We start from the raw sequence: 19,263 nt of genomic DNA, 5'->3' as shown, positions 1-19,263 counted from the left end.
GTTGTACATACTTCCAAGCAATATTTATAACACTCCTTTTCTTTATCATTTCTAAAAGGATAGTATGCTTTCTGCATCTAGAGAATGATCTTACTATTATCAGGATACACAGCCTATATATAATTTAACATCTCTGTGTGATAGTTTGGTATTACAAATTTTAATTCCTGTATTTCATTGCTATGGGCCTTATTGTCCAATGTGTCATTGTTGAGCAAAGATGGTGGCTTGTGCAGGACTCAAATCGTGAATGAATTCCTTTCAAGGCTGGAGTGCACTCTGTTCATTGAAAGTTTTTAAAATGGGCTGTAATGAGCATCCGATAGGAAAACCCAATTGTGATGCAGATCACCAGAGAGACAGGGCCTGCAGGCAGGGGCTGATTCAGCCCCTGGGGAGATTCAGATGTGCAGCAGGAGAAAAGGAAATGCTTTGGTGGCCCTGTGAAGGCACCTTGTTGGAGGGTGAAAGATTCAATTTGCTATTTGGACTGATTTCTTACAGCATGAACTGTTAGTATGGGAAGGGAATGTCCTGTTATATACTACACAAGTCCTTTGTCTCAGCAGCCACAGTTTCCTCCTTCCTCCAATTATGATTTTGCCTGAATGACCCTTAAATCGGAACTTGTACCTCTTGGGAACAAGTCAGGAAAATGTAGTCCCTTTTATTCTCTAAGGAGAGCAAAATAATTTTGTTCTGTTTATTTCTCCTGAATTTGGCATTTTCCTATTCTCTTTCAAAGAACAAATTCATCATTATTCCTAACAAAATCTTTACTTGAACTACTTTCCATTTACCCTTGATATTTTTCTATAGGATATATTGAAAATAAGCTGCACAAATGCAGGTTTCAGCCAGGCATTGAACACTATGTAGTTTAACTTCTAATAAAGCTCATTCTCTTCTCCAACAGACATCAATGAGTGCGAGACAGATGGAATATGCATGAACGGGCGCTGTGTGAACACTGATGGCTCTTTCAGATGTGAATGCTTCCCTGGCCTTGCAGTAGGACTGGATGGACGTGTCTGTGTTGGTAAGACAAACTTAATGGAGTCACAGTGAACCAAAGTTAAGATATTAGTGCTAGTCTGATGAACAGATCAAGTTTGAATGTAGAATTTACCAATTTTTAATAGAATCATGGGTAGTAGTTCTAGTGGCTAATAATAACTCTGTAGTGTTTACTGTAATAGGCCATTTTGCTCTGTTTTAATTTCCTTTTTATTTAAAGAGAAAGAAAGTGTGGGTCAAATCACAAGGTCAGGTAGACTATACAGAGTAGAGGTGATTATTGCTCTATCAGTTCTGAGTAGGTGAGAATTTGCCCTGTTTCTCTCAATGTAAAATTCTTCATTTGTCACTAAGCTTAAAGATGTAATTATCTGTCACGTCTTTCTAACATGGGATGTACCCAATTTTCTGCCCATTTCTATACAAGCTCAGTGTTGATTATAAAATACTAATATGCATGAAAGCTATTTATGGGCAGTTCGTAAAGAAAAAGAAAAATCACCCCTGGACCTGAAAACATAAACATATCAGATCTTACGTACCAGAGTAGCATTAATGACTTTTCCTTGGGTTTTTTATGAGCAAAGAAAGAGCAAAGACTCTTTGTCAGAAAGAGCATTTTCCCCACAGCTTCTCACTAGTTCAAGGTTAAGAATTGATTGTTTGCCTAGTCGTTCACCAATGCGTGTTAAGTCATTAAATACAGTGACTATTTGTATGCCTTAATTCTTGGGAGCGTGAGGAAGAAAAATTTCTTTTCCCTAGTAGAGGGGTGCATACAGGTGGCTGGAAAGCAAAGGGAAATAGTGAAAGAGACTTTGTTTTGACAGCTATTTTATGGTGTTTATGACACCTGAGCTACATTTAATGCTTGCTATAATTTATGGCAGGATAGTTGCTATGGCAGGATTAAGAGAGATTTCTTCCCCCAGATACACATATGCGGAGCACGTGCTATGGCGGCTACAAGAGAGGACAATGTGTGAGACCATTGACGGGTGCAGTTACAAAGTCAGAATGCTGCTGTGCCAGCACTGACTATGCCTTTGGAGAGCCTTGCCAGCCCTGCCCAGCACAAAACTCAGGTATGCCGTGTTCACTTGTAAATCTTCTCATTTACAAATTCTGTTCATACACTATTTCTAGAAAGGTAGAAGAAAGTTTTATATTAACATTGCAACTTAAATCAGGAGATTACATTGTTATATAATACGTTACATATATTGAGCAATCTTTTATTTTTATATGTTTTAAGACTACAGGTGATAATTTTTTTAAGCAACAGTAAATTACAATATCTGGCTCCAGATTTGATATGCACATTAAAAACAAAGAGGACATTTTCACTGTATTTTGGTAGATGTAGATAACAAAGAATATAAATTTTAACCCAAGTTATTAATGGAAAAAATTTGGTAAATTCATAGCTTCAAATACATAAGGTATACTTGCCAGTCACATCTTTGCTGCATGACTCCTATATCCTTCAAGTTATCTGAAGTAGCTTATTCAGTACCTTGCTTTTGGGTAGTCAATGCACAGACAAATGTCCAGTTCAGTTTCTTGCAAATACTTGAGTCTGTCACTGAAATCCCCACCAAGTGAAGCTGTCTGGGACATAACTTCTCTCTGGCAAGAAAGCAATCCTAATGATTTCAATGGGCAGAAGTGTTTTAGGAAAATTCTTCCAATAAGACTCTGCTGACACAGTCCTTGCTGTGAAGCCAGTAAATTAAATAGACTTTGCTTTCGTGGAGGTGGCTGACTGCAGGGAGCTGGTTTGAAACTTCAATTTATTATGTGTTTCTTGTTATTCAGCAAATTTGTTGTTGCACATAAACAAACTATACCATTTGATAAGATATTCTTCATCTACTGTGAACTCATGAAGACAGTCCTGCTAAATGGAGTTAAATATGGGACAGATTTATAGGAAAAAATGTTCTGTTTCCTGGTCTCTTTGAACATGCACCTTGCACAAGGACTTGGGCATAAAGTTCTGGAGAATCTTGCTGTGAATGTGTTATGGTTCGTTTGTGTAGGAGGACCAGCATGAAGTTTATGTCTATTCTTAAATGCCACAGTTCATCATGTGAAGTTTTTACTCATCCATCTTCATAAGCAGATTCAGACCCTGAATCTGCTAAAATGCTTCACAGGTTCAGAATACTGTGAGGTTATTAATGTTTTCAGAAGAATTGGAAGGCATGTTACTGCTTTAGAATAATTAATCGCTGTACTGTCAATGGTGATGCTGAAAGCAATGAGCTAAGAAAGAATATTCCAATAAGTTTTTTAATAATTTTTCCAGCTGAATATCAGGCTCTGTGTAGCAGTGGAACTGGCATGACTGCAGGAGGAAATGGTAAGATCACCTAATGTTATTTAAATTTATATATTGCACTTTTGTCTGAAAGTGTTACCTTGATATCATTAATTTGTTAGCTGTGCTGGTGGGGATGGTGACAGAAGAGAATGGGAGACAGGCTTAGGGTGAAATGAATGGAGCATGGAGTTTCAGGATCATGCCACTTCACCAGTGGGACCTCTGCTTTACATCATGGAGCGTATGTAACTGTCATTATAAAATAATGACAAATTTATGAGAAGTGTCATTACCTATGTGACTTTATATGTAAGTCATATTTGGATATTTCAGGTGAAATCATCCTGAAGAATAAAGCCATATTGAACATCGAGCTTACTCATGTTTTCATCTGTCAAAATAGGCCAGGGTTTGTTTAAATGTAGACAAGAAGGAAATTATTACAATGAAAGCTTTGTAGTCATAGAACTGTGAAACTGCAAACTCTTAAATCAGGCAGTGCTCACTAGTAGATTTGCTGGCAGTAGATAGGGAAAAGCACTCAGAAAGGAGGGATATTAATGCTTTGGCAAGTGATGCCATCTGGAAATGCTATGAATCAGGAGATATGGGGAGTATTAATACATGGGCCTCTCTAAATCTAATCTCTGATCCCCAGTTTAATATCCCAGTTCTTCCCTTTAGTTGAAGGTTTCCTAAATTACTATGGGCTAACGATAAATCAATGATTAAGAGAAGCTTTTTTCCCTTGAGTGTGAATATCTAGGTGTGAATTTCCCAATCAGAACTACATAATTATAAATATGGAGTTGCCAACGTTAAATTATATTGAAATGGTCTTTTTCTAGTTTGGAGAGTTAAATCCTACAGGCCCTCAACAACTGCTGCTCTGATGTTTGTGGTTTTTTACCTTTATGTAGATATTAATGAGTGCTTATTGGATCCTGATCTCTGTCCAAATGGAAGGTGTGAGAACCTGCATGGAACATACAAATGTTATTGTGACCCTGGATATGAAGTAGACTCAACTGGGAAAAACTGCATTGGTATGAAATGTCTTATCCTCAAAGTATTTATAAAGAATCATCATATCCTTTCTCAAACTCTGTCAGCTAAACTATCCAAATCTGTGCTTCCATTCTTTTCATAGAAATAGAGGCTGCAGCCCTCTCTTGAACATGACTGATCTGACCAGTGTACAATGTTCTGATGAAGTCTGACTGGTGCCCTGTATAGTTGTGCCAGAAATTCTCCATTTCCCCATGGAATATCCTGCCTAAACTGATTCTAGTGTGCATTAGTCTTTTCTCAAATACATGTTATACTGTGGGATCAAAGTCAACTTCTAATTGAGACTTACTTACATCCAGATTTTGCTCACTAGCCTTCAGCTGATGAGTTCTGGTTTCTAGCATGTTATTGTTACTGGTCCCTAATTGCAAAGTTTTGAATGTTGGTGATTATATTTCATCTTATTTTTCTTGTTCATGTTGTCAAGATTAATTTAGCCTTGCCTGAATCTCTGTATTGGCAATAACTTCCAGCTTAGTGTTGTCCACAATTTTTGATTCAATTAGTTTTTTACTTCTGCCTTAAAATGAATATTTTTGTGGATCAGTCCCAAGTCTGATCTCTGAAAGCATTTCTGATATCCTTGCTTCATCATGATTATTCTCCTTTTTAATATATCCTACCGTAATCTCTCCTTTGTCCAGCTCTGGAACCACCTTAAAATTCTTAAATTCCTTTCTATTATCTCCAGCTTACGTAATAATTTTATTTGGGTTCTGTATTCTCTACTTAGACCTAAATAGCTTGAGTCATGGGTGTTATCCCAGTCTAAACTATCCATTATCTTTAAAAAAAAAAAAAAAGAGTTAATCTTTCTTAGATAAAAATCACACTGTAATTCATCCCATTTTCCCTTTTGCTTCTTTGGCTTTAATTATCCATGTCCTATTCCAGTGTTTGCTTGAAGCTGATGGCATCTCTTCTCTTCTCCCAATCCATCTGTGAGTTTTCCAGATGCTCCCCAGCCCACCCTGTTGTAGCCCACATCCATGCTCCATCACAGCTGTTTCCCATTCTCCCGTAATGTTCCACCTGGCCCTCTCTCAATTTTTCTGAACTCCTGTGAAGCTTCCCACATGGTCTGTTTTATTCTGCAAGTCTCCCTTCTTTTCCTAGCACTTTGGCTGTTCCCAGCTGCTGCACTGACCCTCTGAGTCTTCCCAACTTCTCTCAACACTTTCTAGCCTCTCTGACTTAGCCAATTGTTCCTGTCTGCTCTCTGGGTCTCTCCTGGTCTTCACCTGCTATTCATGGCCCATTGCCACCTTCTTGCAACTTCTCCCTGATGACCACAGTTCTTCCAAAGATTTCCTCAGGGTTCTTAAATTTAGCACTAGCAATTCTATTTAAATTTTTCATCTCTGAATCAAGTGTAGACTTACATTAGCCTTGTTAACTATAACATCTAAGTTCAGAGCCAGCTTGGAAAAAATGGTGATTTAAAGACCAAGATGATCAGTAAACCTTTTCAAACCAATCCTCTCCTTGTTTCTGTCATGACTGTGGGTGCTGCTGTGTAGTGACTCAGAAACTGCATAGACCTAATCCATAATAAAGGCAGGATGAAAGTGTGAATCCCTGCTTTATTTTGAACTGTAGTATGGCTGTCACATACTATGAATATGTGAGGAAAGAAAGTACAAGCCCTTGTGCAAACCTGTTGTCTACAAAAAGAATCCAGTATTCATATTCCACATCCCCCTGCCCTGTCTCCTCTGAAAAGTGGCTGTTGGGAGTGAAATTCTGTCCTGATTTCTATTCCAGAAATGTTTTATTTATTAAAAAGTTCTTTATTTTCATTGTAGATATCGATGAATGTGCACTAAACATGCTGCTTTGTGACAATGGACAGTGCAGAAATACCCCTGGAAGTTTCACGTGCACCTGTCCAAAAGGATTTGTGTACACTCCTGATCTAAAAACATGTGAAGGTAAGTGGTAATGCAGCATTTCATCCTAGTTTTATTCATATGGATTGTTCTCAGATTGTGCCAGAAATAGCTTGAACCTTCATGAAGGTATAATGTGTAAAACTAAAGAAAAAATAATCACAATAAATAAATTCAGTGGGAAAGTAGGAGAATGAGGAGGGAGGGACAAGGCCAAATTGAACTTGTTAGATAACCTCATGGAATAGCCTGTATTTACTCTCCCTATTTACTACTACCAGTGAGCACACACTGTGCCAAGGGTGAGAAGAAACCAAGCTTTACAAATCTCTTCTGTGAGGAGCAGAGCCAAAGGGCCCCTAGTTTGCACCCTTTTTGAGCCACAGACAGTTCTAATGCATTAGTGTGTCTTTGGGACACATGCATTGCTGGTCTGTTGTGAGGGGTTCATAACAGAAAAGGGGAATATTGGCAAGATTGGGTATGAGGAAAGGTTTGTCCTCTTTGTCCTAAACTGAAAAGAGCCATATGTATTTTTGTTAATGTTTTCTGGCACTAATAGCAGTGTGTTTCTTTTCTAGATATTGATGAATGTGAATCCAGCCCCTGTGTTAATGGAGTGTGCAAAAACACACCGGGTTCTTTTGTTTGTGAATGTTCTCCTGAAAGTACTTTGGATCCAACCAAGACCATCTGCATAGGTATTTATTCCTCTGAAGATTTTATGTTTGCTGGTTAAAAATAGCTGGTGACATGTGAACATTGTACACCAGGTTAAGAAAATACTTTTAAATTAAACTTGTGCAGATTAATTTAATGGGAAACATAACAGAAGCAATGTTTAAAAATGCTTTCTTTCACCATTACTCTGGGGGCATAAAATGCACTTGGGGGCTTGGTGTGCTTCCATGTCAAATTTGAAAGAGAGGTGAAATTTTTTTTAACCAGCACAGAAATCCTATGACCAGTACTTCAGGTCTGTGCTCACGCCCTTAATTTCTCCTGTAACAAGGTGAACATGTTCTAGTTAGGATCTGCTCTCTGGAAAAAATTTTGTATTTTGCACAGTCAAACCAGCTCAAGAGCATCCATGGACAATGCTGTGACTCAGATGCTCTGTGGGCTCATGATTTCCTTTCTTGCCTGTTTTGTTGGGACAGTAATTTATAGCTCTCTTCTAGCCAGTGAGGAAAACTGTAGGACTACAGCTGTCTGATCCTTAGCTAGCTCCTGCTACTCTCCTGTATGGGAAGATATCCAGACTGGGGGATCTAGTAAAATAATGGAAGATGTAGCAAGGGGTCTTCCGCATGGGCTCCTAATCAGTACAAGGACTCAGATCTTGAGTGGTATTGACATACTCCCTGTTTAGCACAGTAAGCATAAACAAGGATTTGCAAGAACTTTGTGCTGGGATGATTTCAGGCTATAATCCAGTATAGAGAAGGTTTAAATTAAGAGATTTTAAAATAAATTTAGCTCTGATGTGGTAAATTCTAATGAAAGGGTGATTCTTTTTCATGGTTAAAGCACATGTGTTGTAAATACAGTAATGCATAATGCTAGAGAATCTGCATGAAAATATATTGTTTTTTTCCAAACAGAAACTGTCAAGGGTACCTGTTGGCAGAACATAGTCAATGGAAGGTGTGAAATAAATATCAATGGAGCAACTCTGAAGTCCCAGTGCTGTTCCTCACTAGGTGCTGCTTGGGGAAGCCCATGTACACCATGTGAACGAGGTAATGCCATTAATTTTCCTCAGGAACCTAGGACTTTTCCTCTCTGAGCTTGGTTGAGATTATTATTGTAGAAGTTGGGCACAGGCTAGACAAATAACTTTACTTGTTCTGTTGTCAAGCAGTCATTCCTTATTCAGTCCCAAAAAAGAGAAGTCTTAATATTTGAGAGATAGCATGTAGCTATAGAAGGTTCTAACTGGATTTTACAGTACATATTTTACAAGTTTAAGTGCTGAAGGGAAGGGACCACACCTACAGTCTGTAACTGGCAGCATTACTTTAGCATGGTTTGTCATAATTAGTGATCTGGAGTTCCTAATGATGTAGCAATAAATGCACGTTCCCCAGAGATCCCAAGGAAATGTTTGCAACAAATGGATCTTTGGTGTGGTAATGAAGGGAGGAGAGGGAGTAGCCCTTCTTATTATACTCTGTAGATTAACTGATGACCTGGAGAATCATACAGTTGGTGAAAGAATGGGTTGAGGTCGCTGCATATTCATTTGCTAACTTTACTGAACTGTGGGATGAGCTGGGAACCCAGGGATGAGCTGATGAATGCAGAAATGTGTGTGGGTTGTTATTTCTATATCCTGAAAGCTGCTAGTTTGCTCAAATCTTTGGTTAATTTCATTCTGTGTATTTTAACAGAATTCATCCTCATTCATCCATGGTAAATAGGGTTGTAATGTGCTGTGATCAAGTGAAATGAATTAATTGGTTCAAATGAAACAGAAATCATAACCACTTTTAGGCTAGCTAGCTGAGACACATGGGAAGCAAAAGAGGATAAAGGCTGACACTCTATACAGTTTGTGTAGTTGCCCCATCTTATCTCTTTATTATTTCAGAAAATACTGGGATACTGTCTAAGCACTCAGACTTCTCATAGCAATAAACTAGATAATGTTTCACATGATCAGTTTTGCACAATAAATTAATGGTGAGTTTTGGACTGTAGTATTCTGAAACTTCACTTCTGTTTGTTTTACAGACCCAATATGTCAAAAGGGATATTCAAGAATAAGAGGAACATTGTGTGAAGGTATTTATTGTTGCCTTAACATAAATCAGAGCTTGAATAAAAAAATGCCAGTGTTTTGATTTAAGTGGTTAATTTATCATAGAGGAACACTATGCCAAGTTCTTACCTTGTGTTGTTCCATTGACTTCGTTAGAGTTATGTCAGGGATGAATTTGGTTTCAGTTTGTTTAACATTCCTGCATACTCACACTTTATCTCAAAGTACAGACTTGCAAAATACAATGTCAACCAGTATAAGGAGGTGGCTCTCTCTCTTCAAACACTGTTAACTGAGTAACCTGTTTTTAAAAATCATGTGTTTTATATATACTACAAAGCATGGCATAAGCAATACAGTGGTATGATAAGCCATTACTATGCTTTAGAAAAAGAACATTCAAGGACTGTAATTCAGTCCTTTTCTTTTTCTTTTTTCCCTAATCTTGGCTTTCTCCCATATGACATTATATGAAATCTTAAACATTCCAAAACATATTTTTCACTGTCCTATAAAAACAAACAAACAAAAAACATCAGGATACAGTTATACTTTGGTTAAAGAAAAAGTTAATATTTTAAATGTGTAGTTTTTTGCTTGGTATGGGATGACTCTATACTATTCTGTAAGAATTGAAGGTCCCACCCTATTTCATCTCTATTTGAATTGATTTGAACCCTTGGAAAAGTACTGCATATTTACATAATATGCAGAAGCTCAGAGAGTCTCAAACTGCTGTGGGTCATCCTGACTGACAACATCTGACATGACACTGCAGTTAAAATATTTTTTAAAAATTACTCCCATATGTAGCTTCCATAAAGAAACATTGTTTTTTCCCTTAAAAAAAAAAAAGAGAGGAACACCCTCACACATACTCTTTGCTTTCCAAATGATGACTGAATACCTTGGCACGTCTGTGCTGCAGACCCACTGTACATAACTTATCTGACCTCAGCAACACTTTGCAGAGTGTGTAAGTGAAAGAAAAAGAAAAAAAAAAGTGGGCCCACCTCTCTCTCTTCACAAGGAAAGTCTTAGAACATTTTCAACACTGCTGGGATGGAAAGTTTATCCTTCCAAGATACAGACATAACTGTTTTCAGCATTTCCTTTACCAGCACATCGGATTGCATCTATTGCATGCTTTAATCTTTCTCGTTTCTATGGGACCTGGATAGCCCCAGGTTTTTCAGAGTAGTTTTCCTTCCTTGTAACCTTAGTGAAGCCTTACTTCGTTTTCAACCCATGTAAGCATTTTTCAAGACAGGGAAAGGTCTCTAGGAAATTTACTGGCAAGTTAGAGACAGGAGTAAGTTCAGTTCCCAAAAGGTGATAGTCAGTTCTCCCATACACAGCCTATGTAAAATGAGTAATAGATCTTGTGCAGGGAAATAAGCAAACTAAATTGGCAGCATTGCTTTCATTTACGGGTGAGCCCTGGAGTTGTCAGCTGCACTATTGCTCACAGGCTGTCAACAGTGTTTCAGTGGTTTCTAATAATCCACTGGCTTTACCTCATACCTTCCAGTCAATTTACAATATCTGTTCAAGGGCAGAGGCCACTGATTTGCCCCCCAGCGTTTATCCTCCATCGTGCTCCACGAGGTTTGAGAGATGCAGTCTCTGCACCAGGAGTTTTGTCTGGAGGCCTAACCAGCCCAACCTTCCCACTTTTTGGTTACTCTATACTGAGTATTCTTCTACAGATTGCCAGTCATTCTTTTTCCATTTCTTGTTCTTATCCTCTCCTGTCCTAAAAGTTGTCACGCTTCATCTTGGAGCATGTTTAATGCTGGAAGCTTTTTCCCAAAGGCAGTTGTGAAGCATATGCTTTCACAAAGGACATGGGTGGGAGGACCTCACACTTAGATTACTAAACATTTATTTAAGCTCAAGCCAAGCTAATGCATATAATCAATTTTTCCTTACCAAAAAGTGCTAAATTTGCCTTTTAAATATAGAAATACAGTTTTTATTTAACAAAGTTAAACTCTGTGTGTAGTTGTAAGTAGGTTATTTTAATATATATAACGTTGCTAATTGCTGACAAGGCCATAGACCCAGATTGTAAATGTTCTTGGAGTTTCCAGACGTGCAGCTAGAGAAAATAATCTTTAAAAAATACTGAATCTAGTTGGAATAATGCATGTGATTTTGCACTTATTTTGATCTTTCTTTGTCCATTTGCTTCAAATATCTGGCCCACAGTGAGTATGAAAATGATATAGTTTTTAAACACCCCTCCCTTTTCTGTTACTTATGAATTTAATTTCAGTATATGTAAGAATAGCTAATAGCAACATGTATTATTTCTGATCATCAGCAGTTTTCTGTAATTAAGTGGATCTGGCTAAATTACTTTGGGAGTTGTAAATGTTTTTAATTTTTTCACGCCATGTAGACTGTTGTCATTTTTTATTTTATCCTAAAAACTTTGCAATGTTATAATTTTTAATATTTTTGCTAATTTGTTCATGTTTAGCATGCTAGTGATTACTCTTACTCACTTCCTTTTTTTCTTTAATAGATGTTAATGAATGTGAGGTGTTTCCTGGAGTCTGTACAAATGGGCAGTGTGTCAATACCTTGGGATCATTTGTTTGCCAGTGCCCTAATGGAATGACTTTAGATGCTTCTGGACGGACTTGTCTTGGTAGGTGTTAATTCCATGTACAGGTGAAGAGCAGATCTATGCAGTGACCATTGGTTGCACTGTGTGTTTTCTAACAAGAAAGGACAATTATTTTTGCCCATTTTTCAAATTGAATTCGTCAGGGACATGAACTTAGTTCACCTGGAATTAGGAACAGGTTCCAATGGTAGTAGCTAAAGCCCATCACCATCTGCTAGCTGATGAATAGCTGTGATTTAGTTCCAGATTGTTCATCTGACAAATCCCTACAGATCATGCATGTTCTTAGCACTCTTCATTTGCAGCCCCACCTTCCACAAAGGCTGGCATAGTGGAGGCTGCACCATTGTGGGCTGGGGCTTGGCCACACCATGCACCTTGATGCAGTGTGCAACAGAATATCCAAGTTTTGTATGCTGTCCACCCAAAGCACCGTTGTCCATTATGACAATAATGCCCAAGGTTCGCCTCTGAACAAGACATAGCTTGTAGTAACTAAAAGGCCTTATATAAGAATGGCGAGCTGGAATGTTTAAAATCCTTTTCTGATCCAAAATTTACTTCAAGTGTTGAACACCGTTTTTCAGAGTGGTGCTTTAAACTTACTTCAACTCTTAATTTCTGAGTTTAGCATTAATATTTTGCTGTTAGGAATTATGCAGTGAGCTTGGTATGTTCCTCCGAGTCCACAAAAACACAGAGTGAGCTGTTCCTGTGAAGGGCTTTTGAAAAAAAAATTCCTCTGCAGTGAAGTAAATTTTCTCTTTCTTTCTCAACATGTTGTTAAATTGCCCAACAGACATCCGCTTGGAGAGCTGCTACCAGCGGCACGAGGACGAGCAGTGCACGGCGCAGATCCCCGGGCGGCACCGCATGGACGCCTGCTGCTGCTCCGTGGGGGCAGCCTGGGGCTACGAGTGCGAGGAGTGTCCTCTCAGGGGAACGCCTGAGTTTGACGCTCTTTGCCCAAGGGGTCCTGGCTTCTCTACGAAGATAGAAATAAGTGGGAAGCCTTTCTCTAAAGGTATGTCATCCATTTGGGGTTGATGCTGGCAAATCCTGATGGCTTCTGTTTTTACTCTTCTATCAGACAACTCCTCTGGGTTTGAAAATTCTGGTAATAGGCACTCCACTCCCCTAAGGCACGTTTGAGATCCAGTTAGATTTCATGGCAACTGAAGTCCAAATAAAATACAAGACAGAGAGCGTTAAATACCATATAATACTGCAGGCTCAAAACACAGAATTTGTGTCACTAGAGAGGTTAAATGATGCCTGACTTTGCCTCCTGGCATCTCATAGTACAAGAACCAGAACAAACTGGGCAGTCAGCTTTGAATGTATTGAAGGAGCAATCCGTACTTGTGAAGGGTGCAATAACTTTAATTCTAATGTGAAACAACAAAGAAATGGTGAATAATTTTGGGAATTTCTTGTGAAACTACTTGGGAGAAGTAGAGGAAATAGCTTCCACAATGATGGCTCAAATCAGAAAATTTTATTTACAGTAAACCTAGTTGTGTTATGACTCTTGTTGGTAAACTTCCAGAATTAAATGAGAATCACACAGTGACACCCCAGCATCATGTGCTGAAAGCTGTCTTTCCAGGATTACCACTGAAGTTAAGCTGGACAATGTCAGAGGCTAGCCAAAAACTAAACATTATGAAGTCTGAAATGAGGGGAATATATATATATATATGAATGACAATTGCTGTTGTTTGTTTCAGCCTTGTTTTATAAACAGTTACTAAGCCATTAATTAGCCATAAAGAAAGTGACATGTGCTTTTACTTATGTTCATTATGTTTTCTGTGACTCGTGGAAGTCACATTTTTTTCTCAGAAATTAGAAGACAGAATGCTTCTTTTGAAAGCTGTCTTTGCCTTCATCCTTTGTCCACTGACATCTTCCTGAGCTGTAGATCAGATCCTGCAGGACAAAGGGGAGACTGATATTATTCTGTAGCAGAAAGTGTTCCTGGAAATTCCAGCACAGAATATCTGTCTACACTATTGGTTAAGGGGAAGTCAGTATCAGTTTATGTACTGTGGTCTAATTTTCCCACAAGGAAGGGTCACTGCCATGAAAAAGGATGAGCTCTGATGTCAGCATTGCTCTTGTGTGCACTGCTTTTGTATGCAATGGTAATATATGTCCACACTATCTCATTTTCAGACATCAATGAATGCAAAATGTTCCCCAGCCTTTGTACCCATGGAAAATGCAGAAATACCATTGGCAGTTTTAAGTGTAGATGTGACAGTGGATTTGCCCTTGATTCTGAAGAGAGGAACTGCACAGGTAAACTGCATGGATGTGTCTGTCATAGCTGTGAATTGAAAAGGGAAAACGGAACTCCTTTGGGAACCCTGTGAGTGTGTTTTGTCTTGCAGATATCGATGAATGCCGCATCTCTCCTGATCTTTGTGGCCAAGGCATCTGTGTCAATACTCCTGGAGACTTCGAGTGTGAATGTTTTGAAGGCTATGAAAGTGGATTTATGATGATGAAAAACTGCATGGGTATGTTTTTACAGACCTTAGATATACAATAGTATGCTATGCATGGTTTCTTTGGGTTTTTTTTTTAAGGTTTGATTGTGCTTGGGTTTAAGTCTGTCTCATTTTGTGAGCCTTATTAAAGCTAACTTTGAATGTGATATTGCTGCTTCTACAAGTTTCCAAAGCATATATAAGCAAGGGACAGGATTTTAGGACATTAAATTTATCCCCGACAATCGCCATCTTGCTGAGTGGGACACCATCCTGAACTTTGAAGTTAAGGTAAATTAAAATTTAGAAGAAGTCTTTTGAATTTATTTTCTTTTTCTAACCGCATTATGGTGCAAGGGATGACTGGCTCTAGGACAGGCTGCAGGGTGGATCAGGCTGTGATGGGTGAGGGGCTGTGGGGAGGGATGTGCTGGCCCTGCATGGATGTGCCTCCTTTGTCCCCACAGACATCGACGAGTGTCAGCGCAATCCCCTCCTCTGCCGAGGTGGCACCTGCATCAACACAGAGGGAAGTTTTCGGTGTGATTGCCCTCCAGGCCATCAGATATCACCAAATATCTCTGCATGTGTAGGTGAGACACGCAGGCAAAATCAAGGTTGTGCACAGCATTTTGTACCTCTCTTGTGCTGTGCATTTGCAGTGTTTACTTTAGTACCATTTTCAGGATGAAAACGAGTTCCTCTTTTTCTTTTGCACCAGATATTAATGAATGTGAGCTGAGCAGCAACCTGTGCCGCAATGGCCGTTGTGTCAACCTGATTGGAAAGTATCAGTGTGCCTGCAACCCTGGCTATCAGTCCACACAAGACAAGCTATACTGCATTGGTAAGGACAAAATCTGCACAGGAGCTCTAGCAAACAGGGAAGATAAAACACACAGAGTTGTTTCAGTTTAGTAGATATATTAAGTAATTTTTAACCATGAATGAAAAAATCTATTACAGTTTGTTGAAATAGTATGCAAAATCTCCAAAACATGCCCATCTGTTTTTGAGAGAATTGAATGAAGTTATGGCAGTGCTGCGCTTAGCTGAGTAACAGATTATTTTCTCTAGTAAATTCATCATGATGCATAAAATCACATACTAATTTTAGTGCCCCAAGACTTCAGACTTTGATGATTAAGAGGGAGTAACTTGTTAGATTAGTTATATATTTAATTAAAAGTCATCATTCCTGCTGGACCATGAAATAAAATTATGAGGTTCAGTTGCATACATTCCTTCTACTGTGCCATGGAAAAATCCACTGGCTTTAATTTTGCCAAGTAATTTTTTACCTTGAATCTTACAAAAACTATGTTGCCCTCATGATCCTGTGGTAACTCAGTGCTATTTCTATATGTGGAAGGAGAAGCACAGAAGTGTTTGTATATGCAGCCTTTCCATCCCTGCTTTGCCTGAATCCTTCCCAGTGCCTACCTTTGCAAACACTTGAATGTCAATGTGCAAACTCCAAATGTAGATTCTGGATTGATGATGTACTGGAAAGCTGACTCTAATTATGTCCTTGAAATGTGCTTTAAAGCAAAAAGTAATTGTGGGTTTTAACTGTTATTTTCTCCTTTTTAGATATTGATGAGTGCCAAATAATGAATGGTGGCTGTGAGGACTTCTGTACAAACTCAGAGGGCAGCTATGAATGCAGCTGTAAACAAGGCTTTGCCCTCATGCCGGACCACAGGACATGCACTGGTAAGGGAGATTTTGGGAACTTTTCTGCTTAAAGGGCTTATTTCAATAGCTCAAAAATGAACCTTCTTTTAAGGTTAAAGCTATTGTAACAAATACACTATTAAAAATATAAAATAAATGGAAAGTGAAGCTCTTTTTCTGAAGTAAATATTTCAAAAGTATCAGAATTGGGCAACTGCAGAAAGAAGTGAATTGGTTGCTGATAATTTCAGAAAGTGTACAAGTTGATTCTGATTTTAATAACAAAAATCTCTAATTTTTTCAGTAGGAGATAAATTTTCCCCCTTAAGGTATTGTAGTAGATCCAAATCTAAAACAGGTTGAAGACCATTAACAAAATTATCATGAACAGAAGCCAAGATGCTGTGCATGTGTATTGTATGGTTATGTTGGGGAGAGGATAGACAGAGATGCTAGAAAAGAAGCTGATTGCTCTGTTCTGTTGTTTTGTGGTATCTGCCGTTAAGCAAGCAAGCAAATTCCTATTTTTAATTCTTTGTTTAGTCAAGTGCAAGTATGCTGCATTAATTCAGAGCTAAATGACTTGCAGAGAAATTGAAGTCTGAATAGTAGGAATCTTTCTTAGGAAACAGGTCTGTTGCACTCTTAGAAGAGTTTGTGAGAAAATGTTCAGAGCTCTGTTACGGCCGGCTGTTCTCCTTTGGGAGTCTGGAAGTCATAATCCCAGGAAGTGAATTGTACTTGGTGATTTCCACATAGGTTACTGGAAAGATAATTTTCTCTTACTTCTTGCCTCACAGGCACTGGCCTGATGAGGCATGTGAATATTTGCCAGCTGTTTGCCAATTCCATCCAAGAGCTCCTTGAAGAGCATGTGAATTATAACAGGATTAATCCCTTGGAATAGAATTGCCTTTATAGTTGAACAAATGGAGAGTTTTCTATACTGGATTATTAGAGCACTCACATTTAGAATTTGTAAATATTTATGGACCTTGAACCAGGGTCTCAATTACCCTGAGGCCACTCACTACCATTCCAGAAGATAAAAGAGCCCTAAAGGACAGCAAAATGTGGCTTTCCCCCACATTGTGGCTTGCTCTGTCAGAAAGATGTAAAGTAGCCAGTCTTCAGAAAGTATCAGACCCTCATTCAAAGAAAGAATTCAACTAGAAAAAGTGTAGATTTGATTGACCCTGAAAACCTAAAATATTTAGATTAGAAGTAGTTTGCTTTAGCCCAAGTGTCTAGAAAAGGCAAGCTTTTACAAAAACTTGCCCAAACATTGGTGTTTGGGGCACTTTAATGCAAAAATAAAACCAGTTGATCAAAACTGTGCCTCAGCCAGAATCTAAACCCAGTGAGAGAATTAGAATGACATGAGAGGAAAGGGAGGAGGGAGGGGAGCAGAGTCTCTGAGCCACTTTTCTGTTTTCATCTTCTTCATTTGACTTGGACCAAATGACCCAAATGTCACTTGAACAGTCTTTGGGATCTCAAATTTGATGGCTAGAAACAGTTCTGTCTTTACTCCCCCTTATCCTTTGCCACACAAACACATCTCTAAACCCAAAACCAGAACAGATCATTTACAGCACCTTCCTGCATATTAAACTAAAAACCTTGGAATAGGAAACTATCATCTTTCTGTTCTCAAAGTTGAAATGCAAGCAGCTCCCTTTGCTGTGGGGAGGGGATGGATTGCTCTGTGGTTTGTCCACGTGTTAACCTGACCCTGAACACGTCCATTGGAGTTGGTAGTCAGATCTTACTTCAGTTGTGAATTTCTACATATCTATTTCTACATATAGAAATTGACTCTGAAAAACAGAATTTCCTTCACAGACCAGCTGTAATAACTATTAGCTATTCATTTTCATACTATCTTCTAATAAGGACTTGAGTGCAATAGCCACATATAAAAAGGTTTAAATAGCAGAAACACCAGAGAACTTTGGATGTCAAGTCAAATCTAAGAAAATATCCAGAGATGTGAGGGGTCACCTTCACTACCCTATTAGTATTGAAAACACTGCTTCCTTCTCTTGAAAAGGTGTTATTTACATATGTAAACATCTGGTGAGTATTCAAAATCCACATACTAAAGTTTTGCCTCTGCCCAAACTAAGAAGAAGAAAAGTAATTTGTAGCTTTGCTTTCATGGCACTAAATACCTGGTTTTGCACTGTTAGATTACAAGATAAAATAGGACTGTGACCTTCAATTGTGAAACACCTATTTTAAGTTTTCAGTTTTCTCTGTGTGTGAACATGTCTTTTATCTTTAACATCACACAAAGCTGGAAGCCATCACAGAATATATTTGCTGATAATTGACCTGGTAAGAATGCTCTGCAGTTCAGTAGTAGGTCATGTTTGAATTGGTGAGGTTATGCATAAATAATCAGCTCAATTAGGAGAAACAACAGGTTCTTTGTCAGCTGATTTTCCCCCAACTGTGAAATCGGTACAGTGGCAGGTTGGTAAATAAAGTTCTTTATTTCTGTCATTATTATTCCCATTTCTAGAGCTTAAATTTGCATGTTAATTCAAATTCCATTCCAAATGAATATCTTCAGGCTAATGTCCATGTCAACATTATTTGCTTGTTAAGATAAACAGGGACTGGTCAGCCTTCTTTCTTGCGGAAGTTGTGTATCCACACAAGCACTAGCTGCTAGAAATACAGCAGAATAATGAACATTATATTTTAAATTAATGTGAGTTCATTTTCTGCAGCTGCATAATTACTGCAATCCACAATAGACTGCTCTGATAATGAGTTACACCCTTTCTCTTGGAGAAGATTCCTGAATCTTGTCCTTTTTGTGCTGATTTTTTTCCCATGGTATCACTAGGCAGAGATTCTGATTTTTGCTCTTGCTGGTCTGTGTTGGTGCTGACACAGAAAGATTCTAGGGATTTTTGCAACAAACACTAGTATAACCCCAAGGGCTCTGAAAGATACCAGAACTTAGCATGATTGCCTTAATATAATAAAGGATCTGCTTCTGCAGCTTGGCTCCAATCAGTGATGGCAATTTTATCAGTTATCAATTGAGAAAACAACTTTTCATCCTGGAGAATGTAACTATATGGCTGGCCTGGCCAGTCAGCTGAAATACTAAATAAGACCATAAAAATCTCTTAGAAATAAATGTTTGTACTGTAATTATTCCCATCATGAGTTGAACTGTTTCCAGTTTGTCACCACCTTTGAGATCTGTAGAGGTACTTGCATGTATGATAGCTTTTTTAAGATCTGTAAAGTTTGATATTTTTGTTGCTGAATTTGACTTCAGAGCTTCCGTTGATTTCAACAATGATGGCTTGTATCCAAGAATGCCCAATTATATGTGGCCTTGTGGTGTGACAAAGGTTCTGTTGGAG

The 19,263-nt window shown here is 38.4% G+C and overlaps 1 protein-coding gene across 1 annotated transcript in view; it reads left to right on the top strand.

The window, feature by feature from the left end:
- FBN1 (fibrillin 1) overlaps positions 1-19,263 on the top strand; it is a 144,920-nt gene that overhangs the window by 79,472 nt on the left and 46,185 nt on the right. Inside the window, 15 exon segments of the mRNA XM_036389524.2 lie at positions 917-1,039; positions 1,950-2,102; positions 3,329-3,382; positions 4,264-4,389; positions 6,220-6,345; positions 6,885-7,004; positions 7,908-8,045; positions 9,040-9,090; positions 11,598-11,723; positions 12,502-12,726; positions 13,881-14,006; positions 14,099-14,227; positions 14,665-14,790; positions 14,919-15,044; positions 15,791-15,913. Of these exon segments, the coding sequence (XP_036245417.1) occupies positions 917-1,039; positions 1,950-2,102; positions 3,329-3,382; positions 4,264-4,389; positions 6,220-6,345; positions 6,885-7,004; positions 7,908-8,045; positions 9,040-9,090; positions 11,598-11,723; positions 12,502-12,726; positions 13,881-14,006; positions 14,099-14,227; positions 14,665-14,790; positions 14,919-15,044; positions 15,791-15,913 (1,872 nt within the window).

Source organism: Molothrus ater, chromosome 13, assembly GCF_012460135.2.
Source record: "Molothrus ater isolate BHLD 08-10-18 breed brown headed cowbird chromosome 13, BPBGC_Mater_1.1, whole genome shotgun sequence".
NCBI lineage: Eukaryota > Metazoa > Chordata > Aves > Passeriformes > Icteridae > Molothrus > Molothrus ater.
The sequence above is the reverse complement of the archived record's forward strand: the minus strand, read 5'-3'. Positions and strand labels throughout refer to the sequence as shown.